This window comes from Oenanthe melanoleuca, chromosome 3 (assembly GCF_029582105.1).
Source record: "Oenanthe melanoleuca isolate GR-GAL-2019-014 chromosome 3, OMel1.0, whole genome shotgun sequence".
NCBI classification, from domain to species: Eukaryota; Metazoa; Chordata; class Aves; order Passeriformes; family Muscicapidae; genus Oenanthe; species Oenanthe melanoleuca.
Window position 1 is genome coordinate 37,666,219 of NC_079336.1, and position 25,430 is coordinate 37,691,648.

Here is a 25,430-nt window from a genome sequence, read left to right on the forward strand (position 1 = left end):
AGGCACTTAGATGACAGATAGCGCCAGAAATTTGGAACAAATGGGCAAACTTGCTACATTTACCTTTCAACACAAGAAAAAAACAAAATAATTTTAAATCACTGTTTAAAAACAGAAAAAAATACCCAGAAAAAAAACTTATGTCTGAGCTATAAGTGGAATAAGCAAACATAGGAAGGAAGCATTTCATGTTTTGATTTAGGGGAGTTCCTGATTATTTACTGTTTATTTTACATGCTTTATAAAAGGAGGCAGTATTAAAATACAATCTTACACTTCACAGAGAACGTTACTATGAAGATCAAATACTTGCAAGTGCCAGCAAGTAGCATCTTGATTCCAATTACCTACTCACCACGTGTCAAAAACTGATAAAAATGAGTTCTCCTGCCAAGACACAGTTCTATTTAAATATATGGATCCCAAAATAATCATAATGGTAACAACCAATAAAAAAATGGTTTAAGAAACCTTATTTAAAATCATCTAACCATATATAAATACAACAATCAAAAGCTACCAGTACTTTTCTAGTGGTAGAAAAAAATACAAGGAAAAGCTGGAATGGGTTATTCTAAAACACTGTCATGTAAAAATAGTGAAGGTGGGGGTCTCTTTTCAGATCTCTTTTAAGAAAAAAGAAAGAAAACAAGCACACTTTCAAATCCTTGTATGCCAAGTTTTAGCCCAGAGCAAATTTTCACTGCTATGTTACAAACCCTTGAAAATAAAGGTTTATAATGGAAATGCTGACAGACCCTTAACCACAGCAGCATGAGTAGCTATAATTAAAGAAAAGCTTTTGGCTACACCTCACTCTTACAATGACAGATTAGAATTTTTACAGTATCCTCAAATAAAAATAACTGGGAAACCTGGAATGAGATTCCAGCAATCCAACAAGGTATGTTAAAGGGGACTGCTAAAACTATTTGACATTTTAAGCTTTAAATATTGAGGCTCTTAGTTAACACAACCAAGTCAGTATTTTCATAATGCATCTTATCAGAAATAAAAAATGCTCCCAGGAGCCATCATCTGGGGTTAGCAGAAAGCAACACATGAAGTTATTTCCTAACAGCCTAGAGGGAGCTCCTTGTCTTTTAATCATCTCACTTCCTTTCCTACCTGTAAATTCCCTGTTATACAGTTATAAAATTATTTAGAGTGCAGTGTTCTGAAAAATTACATTTATGAAAGGCCTATTATCTTATATCAGCCTGGATTTTAAAAACAAGCATTTCATCCTTTTCCAAGTTTGAAAACAGACCAGGCCTAATCAGTCTGGTGAATTCAGTAACATTTTATCATCTAGTTAGCACGAAGTCATCCATATCTTCTGAACCAAAAAATGGTTTTAGTGTTGTTTCATTTGCATGGCAACAGAGGACTGTTTTCACTGAGTCTGTCAAAGCAGGAAAAATCACTAACACTTTCCTGTTTCATACTCATACAAACACAAGTGTTTTATAAGTGTTAAGGAATTTAATTCCTCAGTAAATGGGACAAATAGGCTGATAACAGTAACCAAATGTATGAATATAGAAACTGAAAGAACTGTTAAAAGCAAAGCTCTAAAAATCTCTCCTATAGCAATTACTACTTGAGCATGTCAGTAATTCAAACATTTCAGCAGAACTACTTTTTGTAAAAAAAGGTACTAATACTATCCTTTACCTTGTTGTGATGACCTGAGAAGTCTAAATTGAACTTCCATGCCCTGTTCATCGTGTTACAAGAGGGCCACATAACACCCAGTCCTGGAAAGCTTAAGGATAATGCCAATTTATAAAACAGGTAATTTTTTTACCTGTCTCAAATTTCTCCCTACTTCATCTTTAAAAGCAACACAACAAATGCTGTGTATTAGCTAATAGAGAAAATGTCAAAGCATTTTTGAAGTCTCCAATTTATTCCAGGAAATACATCCAGTTGAACTGAAATAATAAATAATAAATCAACTAAACTTAGTTTTGTGCTTCATCTTTTTTCAAAAGACTGCCTGAGAAACAGTTGTCTTTGGATCTATAAGCTATTGACAGCTGCAGTCAAACTACTAGACAATAACAAAGAATCTAGTTAAAGAGAGATCTTGCATATGGGCCTCAGTATTCCTATTATGCACTCTTCCACAGCTCTTTACACATATTTCAGTCTTGCACATTTGAAGTAATAGCAGATCAATAGCTGCCTCTTAATATCTTATGAAAAAAAAGCAGTTTGGGCTTCAAACTGGAGGACTGCTTCTCAAAAGCATCAGTAGACAAAAAAATATGCTTATTGAAGGGCACTGTGGATGTTGAAAAATGAACTAGTACATCAAAGCAAAACTGCTTGAAAGTGGTAAAATATTATTTCCTTCTTTCCTATCGAACCCCAGACAAGTATTTAAATCTCCATAATTGTAGTATTTGAATGCAACCTTGGTAAAAGAGAACAAAAATAGAATGAAAAGTCTGAAAAACACAATATATTCAATGAAGAAACAAAAATAAAAAACAACACCCCTCCAATTAATGCAATTAACACACACGATTTCTAAAATTCCTGTACGAAAGAAAATATGATATTGTCTGAAATGGAAGCAACTAGATGACTTTCTAAAGAGACACTAATTCATAACAAAACATCAGGATGTCAAACCTAATCTCCTGAAATAGAAACGAAACATTTCAAAAGATTCTATATGCACTGTGAATATGAAGTATTGGTGGATTTTGAAATTCAACATATGATTCACAGCCCTTCAGAAATTTCTCTTTCCATTTACTCAGTTTCAGTAAAAAAATTAATAGGAACTACAGGTTAACCCTAGAAACAAAATGCCTGTCTATATCCACAACTTAACTAAATAACTTACCGAAGTCTGGCTAGAACAACCTGAAGAAAATTCAGGACCATGCTCAGCTCTGCTCCTCGACACGCAGGCAGCAGCATAGTAAAGCCATCATTTAGCAACTTTTCCTCAGAAAGGCTCAAGTAGCAGCTGGTCTCAAACACTTCCTGGACACCATCAATGTAGGTTGATAGCAGAGTCCAGAGATTTTGTCTCTGTGTGTAGTCATTTTTGGTTACTAAAAACTCTTTTGCCTTCTCATGGAAAGCATTTGAGATTTTCTCAGCCAGGGCACTAATGTCCATATTCTTCTCAACATAAATTAAAAGGAAAGCAAAATGTCCTCTCCAGATGAGAGCTCTCCGAGACACAGTGATGGAGGCTGGAGTCAGGAAATCCAAGAGATCCAAAACCCGACTCAGTATATCTTCTGTCTCCACAACAATTGCCAGCATGAGGAAGAGGTTAAAAAAGTTCTGCAGCCCCACTTCTGTCAGCTCCTGCATTCTTTTCCGATGGAACTTGGAATAAATTCTACATTAGAAACACAAACAAAAAATGCAGGAAAGACAAAGTTTCTTGAAGTATGCAATTTTCTAACTTCTTGAGTGACTAAAATTGTATTTTCACACTTTGAGTTTATGGTTATCCGCTTCCAATAACTCTTAAATTTTAAATACTCATTTTTCTCATTACTCTTATGCCTACTGGAACAAATATGCTCTTTTAGTTTCTGCTTTTGATTTAAAGCACACATTGTTTCCAATCAGAGGTGCAGCCTAACCCTTCCCCCCTACCTAACCTCTAGTACAAAGCTGAGCACAATGTTATGAGTAGACTCTGCTCTGTCTGTGATGGATATCCTCCATACTATGCCTTCAAATCAATCAAGTTAAAGCCATGAGGGCTCCTAGGAAAGGAAGCTGTCAAGCTCTTTGCCACACCAAACCATTCCTGTACACCAGCTTTTCCCCTGGAAACATCTTCATTTCCACATGGAATTCAGCTACTGGTTTGTGCTATTATGCTATAGTGCTGCAGCTGCAGTGATCAAAGCCTCACCTACCAAACCATCACTGCAGTAAAAGGAAGATTTCTGATGGAAAATCCCTTTATTCCACAGTGCTTTGCAAAAGTCCTTACCAACTTATACTGCACACCTATGGTATAGACAGGCTTGAAAGAAAACAGAGAAACTCAGGCATTTGGATGAGAAACCACTCTCCAGGCAGGAAGATGTTAAGCAACTTTATCTGCATTGCTTGCAGGACAATGTTCAAGTCATACACAGTTGATGGTGGCAAGCACTGCGACTTGGAAACTTTAAAGTGGTTGACAAAAAGGAAAAAGCTTATACAACAAGATCTTTTCTGGGACTTTTACTTAAAATTCACCATTCCTACAACAGAGGAGTAAGATGAAAATGGCATAACTTTTTGATTTTTGTGTTTAAAACTTGGGGTACATCTTTTATCTTTACTTTAAAATAAGTTCCACCTACAGTAGCTAAACATCTATAAGTGCTGTTTGCCTATTCTGTCACCCAGAAAATAGTTGGAAGTGGTGTTGAGGTTATCAAATCTAGCCACCAAAAATTACAGCAAATCCAATTAATGTTGTTTAGTAGTAGATTACTACTGACAGGCATTTATGTTTTTCATGCATCAATTAATGCTTGGTTAGCTGCTGAAAACAGAGTTCATCCCAAAATCATAGCCGTAGGCTGTTAAATTTTGCTACTTGTGTAATTGATTCTTTCAAGGTAAAAATGAAGAAAATTGGTCAAGCAGACTGTGTGTTGTGTGTTATTATTCCCCCTCTTAAATTAGGGAAAGCTATAGGAGCACAAATTGTAAGTATAATTTCATTTCAGTAAGAACAGAGTGGGCTAATTACAATTTTTTAAAAAAGCAAGACACTGATACAGAATCCAACAACATATTTGTTCCTATGTAATTGCACCCATTTATAAATCCGAACTTTAGTGACTGTTACAACTTGTGAAGTGTATATAGACATTAGGCATCCTGATTTTTTCTGATAGCCAAGATAACCCTTCTTTCCTGGAAGAAAAACACCACAATTTTGTAAGGTGAGTATACGCATGGGCATTTTTAAATATTTATTACTTGAGTACATGACAACCTTACTAATGTTTAATAAAGTTTTAATTAATTATATTAATACTTAATAAAATCTTTTTTAAAACCTCAAAATCCTAAACCAAAACGATTTTCTTTCTCTAATAAAAAATACTTAACAAGACTGTACTAATCATTACACGTGCTATCTCATTACTATAAGAAAAGTCTCATGGATTCAGTAAGCATCTAAAACACTAAGTCTCATTTAGAGCATATATATTTTATGTTTAATTATATCCTGACTGACTGGACTTAATTAGTATGTTTCAAAATTAAGTGAAAAATTAAAATCCTCACAAAAATATTATGAGAAATTTTGAAAACCACTGAAAAGAAATAAAAAATTTAAATGAAAGTGTGGGTCTAGCAAGTGTCAGTCTGCACGTTCTTGAACAACACATGGCTTACATGCAGCTCAAACACAATTTCTGTGCTTTAATTATATTATCTGTCTGGCAATTGGGTTGTACCACTGCACTGGTTGCCAGTCTACCAAATTCCTGGCCAGTGGGATGAGGTAAATCATCCCACACTGTGGATGCCAAGGTGATTCTTGGACCCAGTTACAGCCTCAGCTGGCAACAGAAACTTCAGGAAACAACTGCTTTCTTCAAATTATGAGTCACCCTGGATCCCTCACCCCATTTACTTTGTCATGAGCAGAGTCCCCTCTGCCTCCCATGTGGCTGGAATGGTCCCTGACCCATTACACTTGCTACAAAATGAGACAAACTAAATAGCACCCATACCGTCCTTTAAGCTGTTTCCAAGGATGCACACCATTGTTTTCTTCTTTCATAATCCGTGCCAAAATGCTGAGGAAAATGAAGTAACTGTTGCTGGAGTTGAACAGAGAAGGGATCTGCTGTTCGTAGCAGCAGCGTTTCACCAACTCAAGCATTGACAAAGAAGTCTTACTAACATTTGCCAGATCCTTCAGACCAAGCCAAGGAACAGTAAAGCAGCTATTCTGAAAGAATAGATGAAAACAAAATATTATAAATAACAATAAATGCCAATATTACAAAGGCATTAAGATGTACTTCTTCACAGGAACAAAAGGATGTGTTCCTACCACAGCTAAAACAAAAATGTATTGTAATGTAACCGTGTGCAAAGTATTTTTACAAGATCCTAAGCTGAGTAGACCTGATGAAAAATAAGACTTAAAATATATTAGCATAGCCTACAATTTCATAATGTAATGGACAATAACAAATTTAAACATGATTTCATTAAACAAACATAGCAAATTTAAGGATACTGCCACTGACTAGGTAGTTTTACAGAAGTATAGCAATCAAGCTCGGCTACAGGAAAATCAGAAATAATCAGCAAAAATCAAGGACTGTCTATATGCAATCCTACATTTTTATATATTCATCTACTTACCAGATTCTTGCTGTAATAATCCCAGAGTATGGTGACAACAGATAGGTTCAAATCCCAAAAATTACACAAAGTCAAACAGCACTGAAGATGCATTCGTAAGTGTTCCTCTAACACACGATTCTTGAAACAGAAATAAGAAATTAACATATAGGATACATAAAACTAGCATACCAGACTATTCAAAGTAATTTCCTAATATAAAAAATACTTTTAATTATATACTGTTGAATAAATGCATCTGCTAATACAAGCAATGAACTCAAAGATAAAAAGCTGACAATTGCACCCTGCAAACCAGCCAATGCTGGTTCATCCCAGAATCATAGAATCACAGAATCATTTAGGCTGGAGAGGCTTCTGAAAAGGTTCATAGGAAAGAAAATAGGAAAAACCAAACAATTTGAACACAGTGAAGCATTCAGGTTGCAATTGTGGGATAATGAAAGTGGAATTCTTGTGATGCGGCTTTTGGTGACAACAAAACTGAACTTTCATGGGAGACAGGACATTAAGAGCATCATGCTTTGACTAATGTGTGTTTAACCTAGCCTATTTTAGGCATCTACTTTAGGATGATTACTCCTGTAAGGACTTTATTGCCTTCACTGCCTGCAAAAGTGGTTTAATGGACCAGCTGGTGTGCAGTTGTTTAAAAAGTAGAATTTTACACGTACGAGTCTAATGTTTCTACCCCACGGCTGGGATATGGGAAGATGATCATTAAGGTCCTTTCCAAACCAAACCATTCCATGATTCTATGACTTACAGTGCTACTTCTTATGGCTTCCAATGTCTTGGACTGGACTTTTTTCCTGTTTTCAATGCCACACAAACGAGTCTCACTCATTAACTTGTCTCTACCTGGCTACACATTCATGTGGAAAACTTGACATGCTACACTTTACCACAACACTGCAAACAATTACACAATCACCTATAATAACTTCTAACCACATCTGCCTTTTCTTCACATGAACAGTTAATGTAGGGCATACGGCTTCTAAAGTGGCACATTCCTAAAACAACATGAAAAACTGAAAATATGTTTTCATAGAAAATTAATATACTAATTACTATGTAAGATACTAAACTCAAAGAAATAGGGAAGTAACTTTCCAGTAAAGACTCACTAAAAATATCCACAATAGTAATTCAAGTGTAATAAAATGCCTACAAATGAAAGGTGATACTCAAGTATTTTTTTATATGTATGACACAACTATTAATTCAAAGACTTCCCAAAAAAATAACAATCTTAAAATCCACTAGCAAGGGAAAGAAAAGCTGCTGTTCTCTTTTCACAAATAAAAACAGGAGTCTTGATGTAAAACAAAAAAACCTGCAGCTGAACATACGTATTTCTCTAGAGGGATCTACCCAGATACAAGGATGCAAAAAAACCCAAACCAAACAAAACAAAAACACCAAAACACACACCATTTATAAAGGGAATGCTTAATCTTGAAGTTATATTTTGAGTCTAAGGTTATGCTTAGGATCTAATTCAACAAACAATGACTGCTTCAGTTAAATTAATTCAACAATAAACACAGCAGTTGAGTAGCTTCAATTTGAATCATTATTTATCTGTCCAACAATAGTCTTAGAACAGTTTCCAAAACCAAGATAGCACTGAAGGCGTTATCTTCAATTTAATATCAAAGAGTTATCCAGACGTCAAATATCCCTGGGATTAATGGATTCTCTCATAGCTCTTTTGCTTAAAATAGTCTCTTGCACTGCTGGAAATACTATCAGAACTCTTGAGGTAGTCAGCTTTTAATTTATCACAGAAGGGAGGAACACCTGATACTATCAAAATGATAGTACTATCTAAACATAACATTTTTCTCTTATGACCTCCTACTGTAGTAACAAAATTGGTTTTCCTAAAAACCCAAGAAATACTTCTCTATCTCTCAAGGTAGAATTAACCAAAAAAATACAGTGAAAGTGTAACAAAATTGAGGCAGAAATGAAACAGCACAAAGCATTTATTTTCTAAAACAAGAAGTCTAATAAGACAGACTGCTATTAGTTCTTGTGAACTAAAAAGCTTTTGATTCTCACAATAAAACTTCATAAACACACATTCCTCTTATTCTGACAACCCATAAATTTAGTCAGTTTGATGTTGCCAAGTAGACAAATACAGTATGATAATATTACGACTACAACAATATTCATTTTGTAGTACATAAAGAATTGTAAACCAGCTTTTTGTATTCTTTTGTAAGAGAATTCCAAATTACACAAAAGGTAGGAAACATCTCATATAACTAGTTTCCCCAAAAATGCCCTTTTATATGTGATAGAACTGGAAGTTTTTTCACATGAGCAATTTGGAATTTAAACATCTAGAATTTAAAAAGAGAGTGATTTCTGGGTGAAGAACTCAGCTGTTGGTCAACTGTTAGAAGCTGAAAGGATATATCCAAGGAAGAAGCACACTACACTTGCCCAGGTGTCTATGAATGCTCATATCTTCTCACAAGGTACTTTTACTTCCCATCACTATAGATCCCATGAAATGAACAGCACCTTCACATCTTTTCCTTGCTCAGCAGCAGGCTAACTGAATTTTAAAGGAGCTCCTATCTGAAACAGGGCACTGCAGCACCCCTCTACCACTTTCACATGGACATGCAGCACCTTCTTCTGAAGGTCTTCATTACACCCAAAATCCTGCATATTCTGGATTAACATGCCTTAGGCTCTCTACTGCCTGCATGTGGACCACTAAACACAACAGTATTACTGAAACTACCAAAATGCTGCAGATTTAACACTGGTTAGGCATTTCTGCATCCCAATATTTAGCTGTCCTAAGGATATTAAAGCTACACTCCAGCTTCTGCTGTTTCATAATGCTGTTACCCTCAATGGCTGCAACAGTGCCCATTGAATCATCTTTTCACTGCATAGAATTTGAAGGTCACATGAAGAGAAATTAACAGTCATTGGTAGGAGAGAGAGTATCAATTTACCTTACAAATTTATGTTCTGCATCTTTTTAAGATGCTTTTGAACACACAAAATTACACATACTTGATTTCTTCTTTGTTTCCCCCCATTCAGTGTAAATTGCAAGTGCAAGTCTACAAGCTATAGTGAAATTAGGGAGTAAGATGTACAAGAAGATTATGAGGCTGATGAACATAGTACTAAATATGGTTAGTTTTTGAGTTCCCATACACCTAAAAATGAAGTTTTTAACTATCAACTCCTGCCCTCTCCAGCAAATGGGTGATTCAGCACTATAATTTCTTTTAATTTATTTTGCACAGTTATTGCTGTGCATCTTTAGTAGATAACAGGCTATATGCTGAAAAGGATGGCTCAGATAGGATTAACTAAAAAGTCATGCCAAGTGTTAACAGGCAGTATCATCAATTCTGTCCTGCTGTTCATTGAAAGAGTACTATTATCATTTTCACTTTTCCCCACTTGTCCATGTTTCATTCTATAACTGACTTCTTGATATCTCATTGTGCTTCTCATTATTACATTTTCTGGACTCAAAAATAATTAAGAGATGGAAAAGGATAAGATAAAAGGTAGGAGTGGCCACTAGAAGATGACATATCAACAGAGGAAAGATATGTCTACTGGCAAAAGAATTCTCCTTCCTAGACTCAGTCAAGAAGGCTGCTATGCAGAGATAGGGAGCAGGATACGTGTTTTAACAAAGCACTACATTCACTCATGCATGCACATATAGGAATTAATGTTCCCCAAGGAGCACTTTCCTTGGGCAGCTAACTCTATAATGCAAGAAAAAATAATGAACAAATAAAATATGGAAATAAACTATATGGCTTCTTACATGGCTGGTAATAGTTACAACCACATCTTTGGCAAATGAGGGTTTGTTTTAATTCCAACAGTGGTTGCCTTTGGAAATGAAAACACATATTTGCTTCATATTACTGTGTCTTGACTGATTCAATATGCAAGTCTTCTGAACTTGGCCACTTAGCTGCCTTTCTAAATTGAATACAGCTCAATACTTTTTTAACAATATCAAAAACTCTGTATTTTATGTATGTTCTGCTTTGAAGTAATCATTATTCAAAATAATAAACACTTACAAGAAAAAGGGATTATTTTGAAGAAAATAACATCAACTACAAATGTGTGTCAGATTGCTGCCATCCAGAAGATGCAAGCAGGAAGGCAGCTAATAGGCTACTCAGTTTTTATGCATCTTATCTAAATCTCTCCAATTTCTCTCTCAGAATGGCAAGCATCCAATAAGAAATGTCATCACTTATGGTTTTAATGTATATGCATAGTTTGTATTTTCAGTCATATACTGTAAAATCACTCAAAATACTTAATCTTTTAAGTTGAAAGACTACATAACCAAGCATTAGAGCTTATTTTAGAGTATTAAAAGCCTGAAAAATCATGCTATCATTTCAACTCTCCCAAAAGTCACAAATATTTTCTTGTCGAAAAGTTGTAACAAGTCCATGTTCCATATTCCAGCTTTAACTACAGTTGTTACTCCTTCATGAGCAAGAAAGTTATAATAATTAAAAAAATGGAAAGAACTGACTCCCTTTCTGCTTTCAATAACAGAACTTTGAAGGATTTTTCTTAATTTCATATACCAAATGAAAAAACAAACAAGTTTCTTTTTGTCTTAAACATACATAAAGAAAGAAATTATTTTTACAGGCATTACCGATACAACATTTGCAATTTGTACAATGCAACTTCAGTACAAATTTACAGAGCTATAATGTAACTTATTTAAAAAACTTGATGAACAGCATATTTAAAAGCATATTAAAAGGAGGTCAATTCTGACCTCTGGGCCATGAAGCATTGCATTAACAGTTCTGCAGAAAGAAAAATGATAAGGTATGAAATGAGTGCTCAGAAACTAGAACCTTATCAGTAAGAGTTTGATTCAAGCCTGTAAGACAAATTGCTCAGCAAGGCAAGTCACCTTCCTGCTGTGATGAGGATATAGCTGAATTTTCAATGCAACTGACTATCTCCTTCATCATGTCTCCTCAACTTGATATCCTTACATTCAGTATCTGATTTACATTTTCTAAGCATCCAGTTCTTATTCTGAATACATCTTGTCTGAGAAGCCATATACTACCCTTCCAGGATAATTATCTTTTTTCTTTATCTGACAATTTAGCATCAAGCACAAGCACTTTAAAGCAAGTGGAACTGCTAACAAGGAGGGAACTGTACACTGTCACAGTTTAGCTATGTCAAGGTTGTTCATTTACCAGTGATAAAAACACTACAACTCCAAAAATACACTTGTTAGTTGGACTTTGTTTCATGCACTGTCTTTTCCTGAAAGCATCTCTGACACTTTCCTTGTTCATTATTCTTTTCTTCATACACTTACTTGAGTATCAGTGGATTTTTTAAGGAGTTCCTCCACAAATTTCCAATTGGGTTCCTTCTGTTTCTGAAAAATAATTATCAACATGAAAAAGCATTTGTATCCCTTACAGGAAACACTATATAATAACATGAAAGTAAGAAGGCAAAATATTTCCAGAATTATTTAATTTCATGACAGAATACAGCAGTTATCACCAAAAAGAGCTTTTTTGTTATGAATGTGCTTGGTATCTGTCCTAAAAATTAGCCCTCAGAAAGACAATAAAAAGCAAAAAATAAAAACTGTGGAACTTGAACCACTTTATGTGACTCATGTGCAATCCCAGCCTTCACTTTTAATGGAGATGCAAAACATTCAGGCATTTTTTATTACTCCAAGCAGCATGTCTTACAGTTCCATTCTTTAGTGTTCTGTAAAAAAAAAAGCTATAAGGGGTAAGAAGAAAGAAAAAAGTATAATCTTACATTTTCTTGCTTATTTCTTTTCCATCTCTTTATGGAAAATGGGAAAGAAAAGGGTAGAAGGATTTGCAACCAAGGTAGTTTTCTCAGGGGGAAAAAAAAAGGCAACAAGGCCAACATACTTACATTTCTTACATACAGCTACATATATAGCCTCCGCAGATAAGTAGATGTGTGAACACAGTACTTCTACCATTGTCCTACCTTACTCATTCTCTCCACTACCACAGCTGTTAAGCCTTGTACATTATTCTGCAGATAACTGTCCTTCAAACAACAGTTTACAACTTACAATAAAGAGCATTTTATGCTTTGGTAATTGAAATATAACTACCTTCCAGCATTGTGCTCCATCTTCCTCCGCTACTGATAAAACTGGTAATGGTATAACTTGATGACAATTTCACATATAACTCCAGAAAGTAACAAGAAAATTTTAAAAATTAATTTTTTTAAAGGATGCTGTTGGCTACTCCTCATCCAACAATATGTAACTACTTGGTGACTTTACATTTTTGCAACACAAGAAAAAGGAGATACTGAAAGAGACAACAGTAGCAAGTGACAGTCCATAGACTGTTTATGGAACAAATATAAATGAAAGGACAGATCTACAGAAAGTTACACTACAGCTGTGATTTCATGATTTAGGAACTTGACCCACATCAGTTAAAAAATTCCCACTGCTTCTTCCTTGTCCTGACAGCTCCTTTTCCTGCCCTCACAGTTACAGCACACCCTACTCAATTGTTCTGGTACTTCTATAAGTCTGTAAGACTCAGAGCCAGAACAGTGAATCAACACAGCTTTAGGAGAAGAAGAAAGAATGAAAAAGGAATAGGGCCTGACTTAGGTCACAGGAGAGGGGCACCAAAAATTGTGCCAGAACAGCAGAGGGCATATAATGCCTAGGGTGGTGAACAGGATCTAAGCTGTTACTCATGCCAAAGGCTCTGTATCACAAAACCAGAGATAGCATCAGGTCAGGAGAGGACATTGCATCAACAGACAGCCAAGGAGTAAAGGCAGCACCTCAGCAGTATGCAAACACAGGAAGTGAACAACCAGCACTTCCAGAGAGATCTAGTCAGTATTTACATCTGATTTTTTATATTTTAGAGCCTGATGTTATGTGAATAACTACATACTGGCAACACCCTACTGCAGATTTCAAGTAAAGCTAAAGAACTGCTGCCAGTTTTGGCAGAAATGAGTACATATTAGATATTAGAGTTACGCTAAATGTCTGTGAGAGCACTGAATGTTTGGATCAGCCTGCTTAGAACATGTTTGTAGCAGTACCATAGACCAAGGACACATGTTTTATACAACAGGTGTTTATTGCCAAAGTTCCAGTTTGTCTGCAGTATACAGATCACCTTACAAGATCTGGAGTAATCTAGGGCAAACTCCTGACACCAACTGGGATTGATTACAAGAGTGCACCCAAGTTTAGCCCAAACACAGGAAAGGACACCAACCACCTGCTGTGCTCTTTTTATAGTTCCAATTGTATCTATATTTTAACAGACTTTCTTCATTCAAATCCCAATAGCTTTATATCCAAACAGTATTCCCTACTGCACTGGCAATATGGCACAGCACCTGTTTACCATTGTTTACAATCTGCCCTTGTCAAAGCATACGTATAACCTATACCTTTGACTCCAAACTGTGTGTCTTAAAACACCCTCCCTCAACCCCCAGAGAGTCCTAAAAATCAACAAAACCCAGAGACCTCACAGTACATAGAAGTGCTGCTAAAACCAAAAACTTGAGCTGAGTTTGCAGGAAGAAACTTTTGCAAGGACCAACAGTCGAGTACTTGGAAAAGCCATATCAGGCTTCTTAGCTGGAAGTCCATGTTTGCATATCTTGCCATATAGTAATTTCAGATTATTCTATTCAAAGGCAAGAATTCTTAGCCCCAAGTAACTCTGCCTATATTACCTTAGCCCAGAGGATATTAAAATTGACCCCTGCAACGTTCAGAAGTAGCAAATTTTCTCATCAGGTCCCATCTGAGTTTTAAATATACAAATCCTGCTTAAGAGTGAAGTGGGACCTGAACAGGGGAATATGGAAAGAGAAATGTACTGTACATCCCTCAGAACATTCTCTAAGAAACCTGCCCAAAATTTCCTAACTTAAAAATGTGGTTTCATGTATGTGAAATATATATCCAATATATATGAATCATTGCATATTTGAAATTACATTTTATGAGCTAAGGGGGAAAAATAAGAAGCAAGTCTGAAACCTATTTAGAATTTTAAAAGCTTTCGTAACAACCTTACAGCCATGCAGATCACATTAAAAAATTGAAAATCTTCCACAGATGACATAGGCTTAGGGGCAATTTTTGCTACAGAGGACATGAATACTCATCATTATGACACATCACCCTCCCACCTCTGATCACAGTTAATTAAAAGAAAGCATGTGTCACAAAGCCATTGCATCATATGTTTAATCAACAAAACAGGACTACAGAGTCCTCATGTAATTCTACCAACTTCACAAATTCATATCACAGACTGTTTTACCTTATAATGTTCAAAAACTATTTTGAGATTGCAATTCAAGGAGGGGAACAGGACCTAAAGGGATGGTTACCATGAACTGTCTATGACAGTTCATATCACTGTGGTGGGTGAAAAGGCTCTGATGTTACTGATAAGATATTTTTTGTATGAGAACAGGGATCCCTGGACAAACTCACAGTAACGCAGAAATGCAAAGTAGAGCTAACAGTTCAAACATAAAAACTAGTGGAAACATCAAGAGAAGCATGCACAGGATGGTCTCATGATTTACAAATCAAGACTTGGAAATTCTCTTCTCTTAGGTGGGGTCTAAAGAAAAAGTATTATTTAATCTTGGGGAAGTCGCTTCCTGCCACTGTGTCACAAATTCCTATTTTAAAATAAGAACAACAAGAACTGTTTTCCCATTCTACATATTTTTTTGGCTTATGGAAATAATATAGTGCCTGGGGCGCAAAAAAAAAAAAAAAAAAAAAAAAAATCATGATGCTAAATACATAGTATGTATCAGAGTGAGATACAGGAAAAATGCCCCAATGATAAAAGTAATCAGCATCACTGTCTTTGGATTAGAGAATTAAATATAACAAACGGTGCTTCATACCGATTTCTGTATTTAACCTCGGAATAACCTTTTCTCCCTTTCTAAATTCCTCTAAGAAGCAGGAAGTGTAGTAATTCTATCTCCCAAGGTCCGTGTATAATACACTCTGGACTGTATCACTCTCCCCCCCCACACAATAACAGGGCAAAACCAAGGGAAGATTGAGACAACCTTCAGCGTAACAATCAGACCTGATCTGCAACTTTACACAGTATAAATGTGCAAGAAGTTGCTTCATTTTGCCACATGATAACTAGCAGCCTGCCATGGCCTCCTAAAGAATTTGTCAACTGGCAAACAGAAGAAGCATAAGCTTCCCACATGGGCCAAGTCCTGTAGTGAACAGATAGGGTCAAGAGTTTTTCAAAGTAGTATTCAAGCACTGAATTACCACACCTTTGCTGCATTTAAAATTTTTTTTACAAATATGCAGACTAGAAAATCCAAGTTACTCTTAACTTTTTTGGAAAGTCTAATTTTACTTAGACTTTCCCAGAATTGCAACATCTTTATTTCATTTTCTATTTATAGACTTAATGCTTTTAAAGATCTAAAGACAAAGGTAGGTGTTTATAGTTATGAAAATGGCTCAAACTACATGATCATTCTTCCCTTCTTACAGATTTGCAGCTCACAAACATTTCCAGGTTTTACCCTTTCATTCTAAATCAGGAATGGAAATCACAGTATTTTAATGGAAATTTTAACAGAAAGAGGGTATGGCCTTTCCAGTTTTAATACATACACTTGAATTACAAATAATAAAAAGACAATTCAAAATAAAGGGCAACTGAGCCCAGTTTGTGAAAGATGCCATCCAGAGTTTACGCTTAGAAAATTAGGGAATATGGGCAATGCAGCTGTAAAGTTAAAAAAGCCACCACACTAAAAAACCCCCAAAACAAACAAATAGAAAAAAAAAAAGAAAAAGAAAAAAGAAAAAGAAAAAAGAAAAAAGAAAAAAAAAAATATAGAGGATGACATGACCAGACTCTCTCTAGTGCAAAAAACACTGTTGGGGAGAAAAAATCCAAGGAAAACACACTACACCAAAAATCATCCCAAACGCCTGAGTTTCTGGGTCTTCATCCATCTCACTTGCTTCTAATAAGCTTCCTCTATAGACAATTAAAAATTTTCAGCTTTTATACATCTGAAAGTGGATAAATTGTTTCAGCAAGTGCAAGTGTTCTAAACTGAAACTTGAATTCAAGCTGTTAGACAGTGTCTCCTGGTAGTAAATCAACATAAAAATTAAGCTGCATACACAAATATATATGCACCTTATGATGTTATGGCTGTGATGCAAAGGCAATGCAATTAGATTGAAATCTATCCAAAGCAGAGCTATCACTTCAGAAAAATAAGTGGCATTAATAATTACACAGTCAGTGTTTGAAGTTTATACCTCATAAAGCACAAACTCATGAGCTCAATTTCTAAAACAACGAACCCAGTGAAGTATTCATGCTGCAGGCAGACAGTCCTAAAACATATACAAATTATTAAGTATGTGCTGCTAACTAATTGGGATATGTCAAATTTCCTTCACACAGTACTTTACTTAGTATCTGGTTTGTAATATGAATATCTGGGGCTCCTTGAACATTTACTTATTTGTACAAAGCACATTTTAACACCTCCAACCTACAAATGACTAAAGGATTATGAAAATTCCTGCATTACAAAACTAATTATTTTCTGTCAACAAAAACAACCAAAGAGATCAAAATCAATTATAACAACTCTTAGATATCTAGAAAAAAAGCATACTCACCTTTTCATCTAGATTTCCATTACGGTCAAACTGGTAGAGTGGTGCCAGATGACTCACAATCCACCAGCTAAAACTCAATGGGTCTTTACATTGAATTGTTTCAAATCCAGACACACTTTCAGAATTACTCGGCCGTTCAAAGATATTCTTTAGAGATGTGTTCACCAAGCTCCAGAAACACTGTAAAAAATGCAAAAAGGTAATTTGAACTGTCTTCAGTAACAAAACCTAGGTCAACACTTTTCTCTACAACATTACCCTATTGATTAATTTGTTTTTACAGAGAACAAGCAAGATGACAATAATTTAAAGAAAATAACAAAAAGCAGTGGTCAATATTACCACAGAAAACTCAAGGCTACCTTAGAAAGTCCTCTCTCAAATGCCAATAGAAAGCAATATGAAAGGACAAGTTTGGAAGAATCCTTCAATACTGTTGAAGTGCAATACTTCACAGGCAAAATTACAAGCAGATGGATTGATGATATGCAGACAGGATGGTGCCCCAACATGGACAAGAGAAAGGTTAGAGTTCTTTAATGAAGAATTGTTATATTTTTGAAAAACTTCTAGTGCCAGACTATCCTAACCAGAAGGAATATATTAGATGGTAGAGAATCAATCTGAAAGACAACAAACTGAATTTCTAATTCCCAGTTTTGTCAGTCCCAGCACTGACAAACTGATTAATTCTCATTGACTCAGACCCTTGCCTATATCACAGTATTAGTACTTCTTACAGCCTGTGCCTATCTTTCCTAATTTTAAAGAAGTTCTCTGGGATTTCTTTGCATGTGTATTTCACCCACCTTAGCTGAGTCCTGACCCTAACATAACTCCAAAGTGCTCTTGCCAGTGTAAATGCTTAACAGTAACACAGTGTCACTTGTGCTGTCCATCTTTACATCTATTATCATTAACAAGTAAACAGTCATCAGTGCAAACCCTCTACTCTCAAAGTACTTCATTCTGTACAAAGTGAACTGTTACTCATGGCAAAGATGGCCACTTCAGGTCTTATAAAGATTATTTCAGAAAACTTTCAAAGGGTTTTGTCACTTCTTAGTATTCATTCAGAGAAATCTCAGTTCAATTCTAACCAGCAGTCAAAGAAAGAAAAATTAAAATGCTATAAAATATCAGCAAATGAAAAGAACAAAATAGAAGACATGAACATGCAATATAAAATCATAAGGCCTTCTAACCCATACTTTGAATATTGACTGTAATCCTGGCACTCTGTTATTCAAAATAGGATGTAGTAATATGGAAAAGTGTTCAGAGAAGGGTGACAAATATGACCAGAGGTAAAGAATGGCACCTGAAAAAAAGAATAACTGTAAGTAAGACTCTTCAGCCTATAAAATGCAGAAGGTAGGTTGTATCAGAAAAAGAAAAAAAACAGCTGAAGAGGCATATAAGGTTGTACTGGTATAAAGGAGGAGAGCAGGTAGTGATTTGCTGATTTCCAGTAGAAGCATAAGGGGGCATCTAGTGAAGAGAGCAAGATTCCAAACTGTACACAGGTTGTTCTTGTACAGATGTGTAACAAAGACAGAAAAATGAGATAGCTGGATCATTGTTCTGACTGTACCCATGTTTCTAATTCCTGGAGATGACTCATTGCATGACATCACCAAAACTGAAAACAATTGTTTTAAAAAAATAAGTAAACATGGCTTTCTGTGTTTTGCTCTTCCATAAAAGAATGGAACTTTCACAGTGTATTCCTTTGCTTGGCTTCCTTTAGCTCTAGGAGCACTCTTTATCAATGCCCCAGGTCATAACCCAACAGTATACTGCAAACCTAGAGTCAGGACTTCATGAACATTCAAGACAGCAGCCCATGGCATCACAGTTAGCATGCAGTTCTCTGAGAGGAAATGTGAGGTTCAGTTCTACCATCAGATCTGTGCATTCATGGTCATATGGGAACATTTTGTGACTGTACTGTATATGTAGATGTATTCTTCTTTTACCTCTGTATTAGACCCTTTACTTCTGTGGTCCAGCAACTGAATAAGTAGAATCCATAGCTCTTTAATGCAGGTACAGGGATAATGGCTACTGGTAAGAGCCTCAGAAGGTCGCACCTGAAAGAGAATATAGAATAAAATCTTTCACACAAGTGTTAGTTTTTGAAATGGTATTTTATATGTCAGTATTTTCTTAGCTGTTTGGTTGAGGGGGTTTTTTCAAGTAAATAATATAGTTACAATTACACATTCAAAGATGCATTATTTGACTAACATCCAAAATATCTCTCTCATAAAACATTGATTCTTTCCTTATTCTACATAAGTTATAGGCTGTACTCTTTCCTAGTTTCTTCTGATCCACTCTCAGACTTATTATTTAATCACATCAAAATGACATCCTGTGTTCTAAATGTAAAGTTACAATAAATATTAATTCATTGTCTGATAGCAGGGAAAAGAAAATGATTGATTATATTTTCTTGATGTTCTTGAGAAGAAAAAGACTTCAAATTATTTATCAGTTACTATTGTTATTTTTAACTGAAAAATCACTAATGACTAGGCTAATGCTAGTAGAATACGTTGTTGTTGGCATGAGGATGTTAATGTTCCCACAACATTTCACAAAATCTGCTTTTCGGTAAATTTACTGCAAGGCATTCTTTTAATATGCAGAAAACAGCATATTTCAAGTGATGTATGTTATTTGATCACTATTCCATATTTAACGAAATTCACTCAGACTGATGCATTTCAAATGCCAAATAGTCTTCTTGTGATTCATCTTTCAACATTACATTCTCTGAATTGTGAAACAAAACAAAACAGCAAAAGGAAGTGCTAAATACATAAAAAACTCTGTATGCTTTAATGTTTTTAGGATCTACCTAACATTTGAAATAATCATACTGCAGACAAAACTTTACTTACTCCACCCTTAGACACATTAATCCACTGAACTGCATTTAGAGATGGAAAAAATTGTGAGGAAAAGCTTTGATTAAATAGCTCAATTCAGCACCTTTTACCTTCAGCAAGGACAAAATGGCAGAAACATAGAAAGAAAATAGGGAAGACAAAGCAGTTTATACTCATTTTATCCCTAAACAGTAAGTAGTCCAAGTTTGAATAATCAACCTACACCTCTCTAAAGCAAACAGAGGAGAATAGGTACCTAGAGAGAATAAACAATCTCACTGCAGAACTGTTGTTATCCTTCCACAACAATAAAAAGTACCTCGGGTGAGTAGTTTGGCCAACTAACTCCTAGCCATCTACATCTGATGAGGTGAAGCCTGAATTCTTATATCCTCATGTTTTTCTGATCCATTCATGCACAATTATTCTCATATCACACTGGCAGTTAAAATACTTTCTGAATTTGGTCACATAATAGTGTAAATTAAAAAATAAATCAAAATATGCAATGTCAGTGACAGCAGTGGCTGTGTGACACATTACAGAAGCGAGAGTGAATGACTGAAACCCACACATGCACAATTAGAACAACAAGTATATCACCAATAATTTCAAATCTGTATAATATTCTGTTAGGGTAGAAACTTCTTATTTATCATCCACCTTTAGAATAATGTGTTTACAACTACAAATCAGGTTTAAATAATTTTATATATAAATATAAACTACATATATATATATGACAACTTGCTTTTTCTCTCTCAAGAATCCTGTTGATCCTACTAAATTGTCATGGTAGACCTGATCTGTCTTAAATAATGCTTTATTCACTTTCTGTATATACTCCAAGTATTTCACATGTCTCTCCCTCTCCTCACACTTTTAGTTAAAGATCTGTTACACGAATTTCTCAACAACCTGAACTAATTTTATGTAAATATTATCTTGAGAATAAACAGCACTAAAGTCTCCTGAAGAAATTCATTTTTTAACTACCAACTTTCCAAAACTGAAGTGCCTCAAAAATAACTCTGGTTATGATTCACCAGCAAGGAGCAAAACATATCCATTGGAATCTACTTATTACAGATGCACTCTAACAGTGGCAGTTTTTGTAGAAGTATTAGGCATATAAACTATCTTAGAAATGAGTTTCATGTTTTCTATGTGGACTACCAGTTGTTGCACCAAGGTTTCTTCAACAAGGCTTCTTTATCTACTGTTGACATCTGTTACTGTGCAATACTACAACATTACAGGATCTCTTCTGCAGGCAATGTGCATGTTTGTTCAGGATAGAGTCTGTGTAGTAGCATCAAAGCAAGACACCATAGATATTGCTTAGACAAAGGAGAGCCAAGATACTGCTTCCTTCAGAGATGCTCCAGATTTCCTCTCACAACATCCTCAGTTCAGTATCTTGGAAAGAATGATTAAAACCCCAAATTATGGTGCTGTTGGGACAATACAGCTCTGGTGCCAGAGGTATGGCTGCTGAAGATGGAAGAAAGATATACATGGACATATATTTCTCTGCCAAATGTGTCTCAGAGCATACAGAACTCAATACGTGATCCAAGTCAAGCATCTTGATATCAGAGCTGCCCAAGAAACCAATCTGAAAATATGAGTCTGGAACACTAGAGTTTGCATCCCTCTTTCCAAGGATATCCACAAATGTTGAGAGCTGTACTCATGAATGTTCTCAGCCAAAAGCCCAAGGACATGTTCTAGTGATGAGCTGATGTTGCCACCTACTAGGGGTATTAGTTGCATTTTCAACAATTTTGAGGGATGCTATTTCCATTACAGGATAACAGCAACGACTGCATATTATAGGAGTCACCAGCTCAAGTGCAAGCTTCACTTCAGAAATTAATCTCAAATAGATCTAATACAAGCAGTGTGGCCCAAGCCCAGAGAAAGCTTAGGAAAAAGCAGTGGCAAAACAATATTCTCTCTTTGTAAGGTGGCTCTATGAAAGTAAACCTGTCATTTTATCATCTGACATTTCCATGCCTACCATCAAGCATGATGTTCAACAAATAGATACTATTTGAATTTTCTTTTATAATACATTGTTCTCATCTAGTTGCTTTTTGTCGGGGAAGAAGGTTGCAGTACTATCTGATAATGTAATAGATCAAAACTAATTTTAAAAGGTAACAGTTTTCTCCAGGAAGGTATTTTAAAAGAACACTTAACAAAGGCTAGTACAGCCATTCCCCCCACCCTCAAAAGTAACATGAAGAAGAGGGACCCTCTATCTTATCTATTTGTACTAGGAAAACACAAGTAATACAGTGGTCACTGCTACTTATTCTCAGAGTTCAGTCTTGCATTCATGGATCACACATGTCCATGTAAAGCAGGTTTCACAATGACATAAATATTACAAAGCTTTTACCGGCTGCTATATGGAGCTATTATGACTTTCTAGCTTTGGAGTGCTCAAAACAAGTGAGAAAAATACTACAGTTATAGAAGGAAAGAAAAAGGAAAAGAAGACATGGAAAAGTTTTCCCATGAAAAATGCAAAAGTGCTGTAACAAAGATGAAGTGGTAGAAATAAGCACACTCCAACAATAAACTGTAACGTAACATTCTCTAAGTGTCCAGTTAGCTTACTGCCAGGATTAGTGCTATCCTCTTTTTGTTCCTGTTGAGAGAGTTTGAAAATACTTTTTTTTTTTTTTTGCATTTATCCAAACCTTTTAGACTGTGCCATGTTTGGCATTAAACCTGGAACACTGAACTTCGAAAATGTGGCACTCACTTCTGCTCTGTACACAGTGCATTTCAATATTACTCTCTCATTCAACTGCCAGATGGTCATGAATAAATATAACACAATTTGAGCTACTAACAAATAACACTCTTTAAAACATGGAAATACAAAGCCATACGTAACATTTAAAACTAAGCACTAAGAAGTCATCTATGCACAAGTGCAATACCCAATTCATATGGTTCCCAGTATACAAGCATCTAACTGCCCATAGCACATATAAAGAAAATTAGTTACCTTTGTATACTTGTTGATAGCCAAGCTTATTAAATCAGATATGAGATTTCCACAGTGTTTTTCAAATAAACTGATACTGGTTAGATTCTCTCCAGTTAGATTAATGAAATGGTTAGCATATACAACTTGTCCTAAAACACAAAAGAAGAGTAGAATTGTTTAGCTCTAGCAATATAACCTAGACAGGATTTCTCTTCTAATATATATATATATGTATTTTAGAATGGGCTTGTTAACCTGTATGCAATTCTAATTTATAAATTCATGTGAGAAAGCTCATCCTAAATTCAAACTAATCCCTTCATCATTGCACTGAAATCTGGTATTATTCAGGTTGACAGTAAAAAAGCTTGGCACTTTACAGCCTTTTATTGGCACAGATTTTGCAGAGGAATAAAGATTTATTTATCTGCAAGTTCCTCTTTGTCACATGCCAGTGCGCATGTTCTGGAATCATGACATGTTTTGCAGATATGCAAGTTGATGACAAACAATTCTGGAGAGGTCTAACACTTTCCTTTGGATGTGTTGATGTAAAAAGCTGGCATGATCATGTTCCAACTTGAGCATTTGTAGGCATTAACAGATAAAATGGAGAAGTTAAGAGGCTGTAAGATCTTATCCCACAAGCTTTTCAACAGTACATCTCTCTTGACATCAGCAGAGCAGATGATACGCAGAATGAGCCTGTATTTTACTCCTAGAAATGTAAGGTGAAGCCCTGAACCCACTACCCTGCCCCTGGTCTCAGTTGTGTGAAGCTTCCACTCACAACATTTTACAGAATGAGAGAAAAACCTAAGAAATTCTAAGCACATAAAAATACAAGATAATATATGTAGAGATATGACTGTCTTGACTAGTAAATTTTGTTGTTAAAAATCACGAGCTTTCTCCTACAAAGATAGATGACTGCATTATTACTCAGAACATTATCTAGAAATAAATATTGAATTTTGGAAAATAAATTGCCTCCAACAGTTTCATTATCCTTTCTCCAAAATGCTCTATAAAAGGCAAACAGGCTATCCCACAATGGATCATAAAAGAAACTTAGAATTATGGAATAAAAAGCCAACCCACACACTATACAGTAATGTAGAAACAGAGAAAATGTGTTAATGGGAGCAAGGCTGTGTTGTGACAGCACTCAAGAATAGGCAAAAGCTTATCCAAGAGTTCAGATTCAACACCAGTTACTGGGGTAAACAGAGTGCATTCTTTCTATACCTCAACATTACTTCAACTGTTGGAATTCCTATATGGAATTTATATTGACAACTTATAATCAGGTGGCATGAGGGAAGGTATGCTTGCAGTAACACACTGATTATGGAAGAAAACATACTTCTATGATTTATTTTGGTATCATGGACATGGAAATGAAATGAAATAAAGTTCTCTTCTATATTTCAAGAATTCTTCAGCAAACTGAACTACTCTGAAATTGAGTTTTTCAATTGCATTCTATGACCTTTTTAATCTAACTTCTATGAACAGCTTACACTTATCAACTTACTTTTTGCCCTTTTAAAGACTTTTAAAAATTTTTTCAAAGATATTGCATTGCCCTTTTCTTTCTGTATTTTTATAAGCTCCCCTTATTGAGGCTTCTTCTTTTGCCCAATATTTTCTTAGTGTTGCACATAGTTAACAATACAAATTATCTCCTCCAAGAATCCTTGTTCTGGTTCATCCCTGGACACTTTACCTACATTGTTTTCATTGATTTGCCATTCATTTTTATGCATTCTGGATATCTGTAAATGTATTTTTATTTGTGATGTCAAGAAGTGCATTGTTATTAAAATTTAGTCTGTTGCATCAGTTGAGTATGAGCTCTGATCTTTGTTTTGACAGAACAAATTCCTAATACAATTTTATTTAATTTGAGCCACACAACAATTCACAAAGAACCTATCTTTACCATAACTGAGTTACCCCATTAAACACTGTTATGCTTAAAAACTACCAAAAGTAGTTTAGATTCTGGACAAATCAAGATGGGAAAATTAGGTAAGTCATATGTAAAAGAAGTTCAAGAAAAAGGCCTGCATACTTACTCTTCAATTTTTCACCTAGTACATGAAGAACTTCTAATACTAGCCACTTAATATCCAAATGGAGATGTAGTAAGTGCCATGACGGAGGAAAGACCTGTGAACAGAAATATTATTTACTTATATTAAACATTTCTTTAGCAAATTCTGGAAACTGTGCTAAGACAGTGTGATCAGGCTTTGGAACAAGCTGTCCAAGTTTAGTGGTGGAATCACTATTCCTGGAAGTATTCAAAAACATATGGATGTGGCATTTGGGGACGTGGTTTAGTGGAGAATGTGGAATTACTGGAGTAATGGTTGGACTT

At 35.3% G+C, this 25,430-nt stretch overlaps 1 protein-coding gene across 1 annotated transcript in view; it reads right to left on the minus strand.

Annotated features, from left to right (window-relative positions):
- MMS22L (MMS22 like, DNA repair protein) overlaps nt 1-25,430 on the minus strand; it is an 86,522-nt gene that overhangs the window by 51,452 nt on the left and 9,640 nt on the right. Inside the window, exons 7-14 of the mRNA XM_056487856.1 lie at nt 25,126-25,219; nt 23,063-23,193; nt 19,120-19,233; nt 17,141-17,320; nt 11,753-11,815; nt 6,373-6,492; nt 5,730-5,950; nt 2,861-3,370 (exon numbers count right to left, since the gene is read on the minus strand). Coding sequence (XP_056343831.1) covers nt 2,861-3,370; nt 5,730-5,950; nt 6,373-6,492; nt 11,753-11,815; nt 17,141-17,320; nt 19,120-19,233; nt 23,063-23,193; nt 25,126-25,219 — 1,433 coding nt within the window. The remainder of the gene's footprint in view (nt 1-2,860; nt 3,371-5,729; nt 5,951-6,372; nt 6,493-11,752; nt 11,816-17,140; nt 17,321-19,119; nt 19,234-23,062; nt 23,194-25,125; nt 25,220-25,430) is intronic.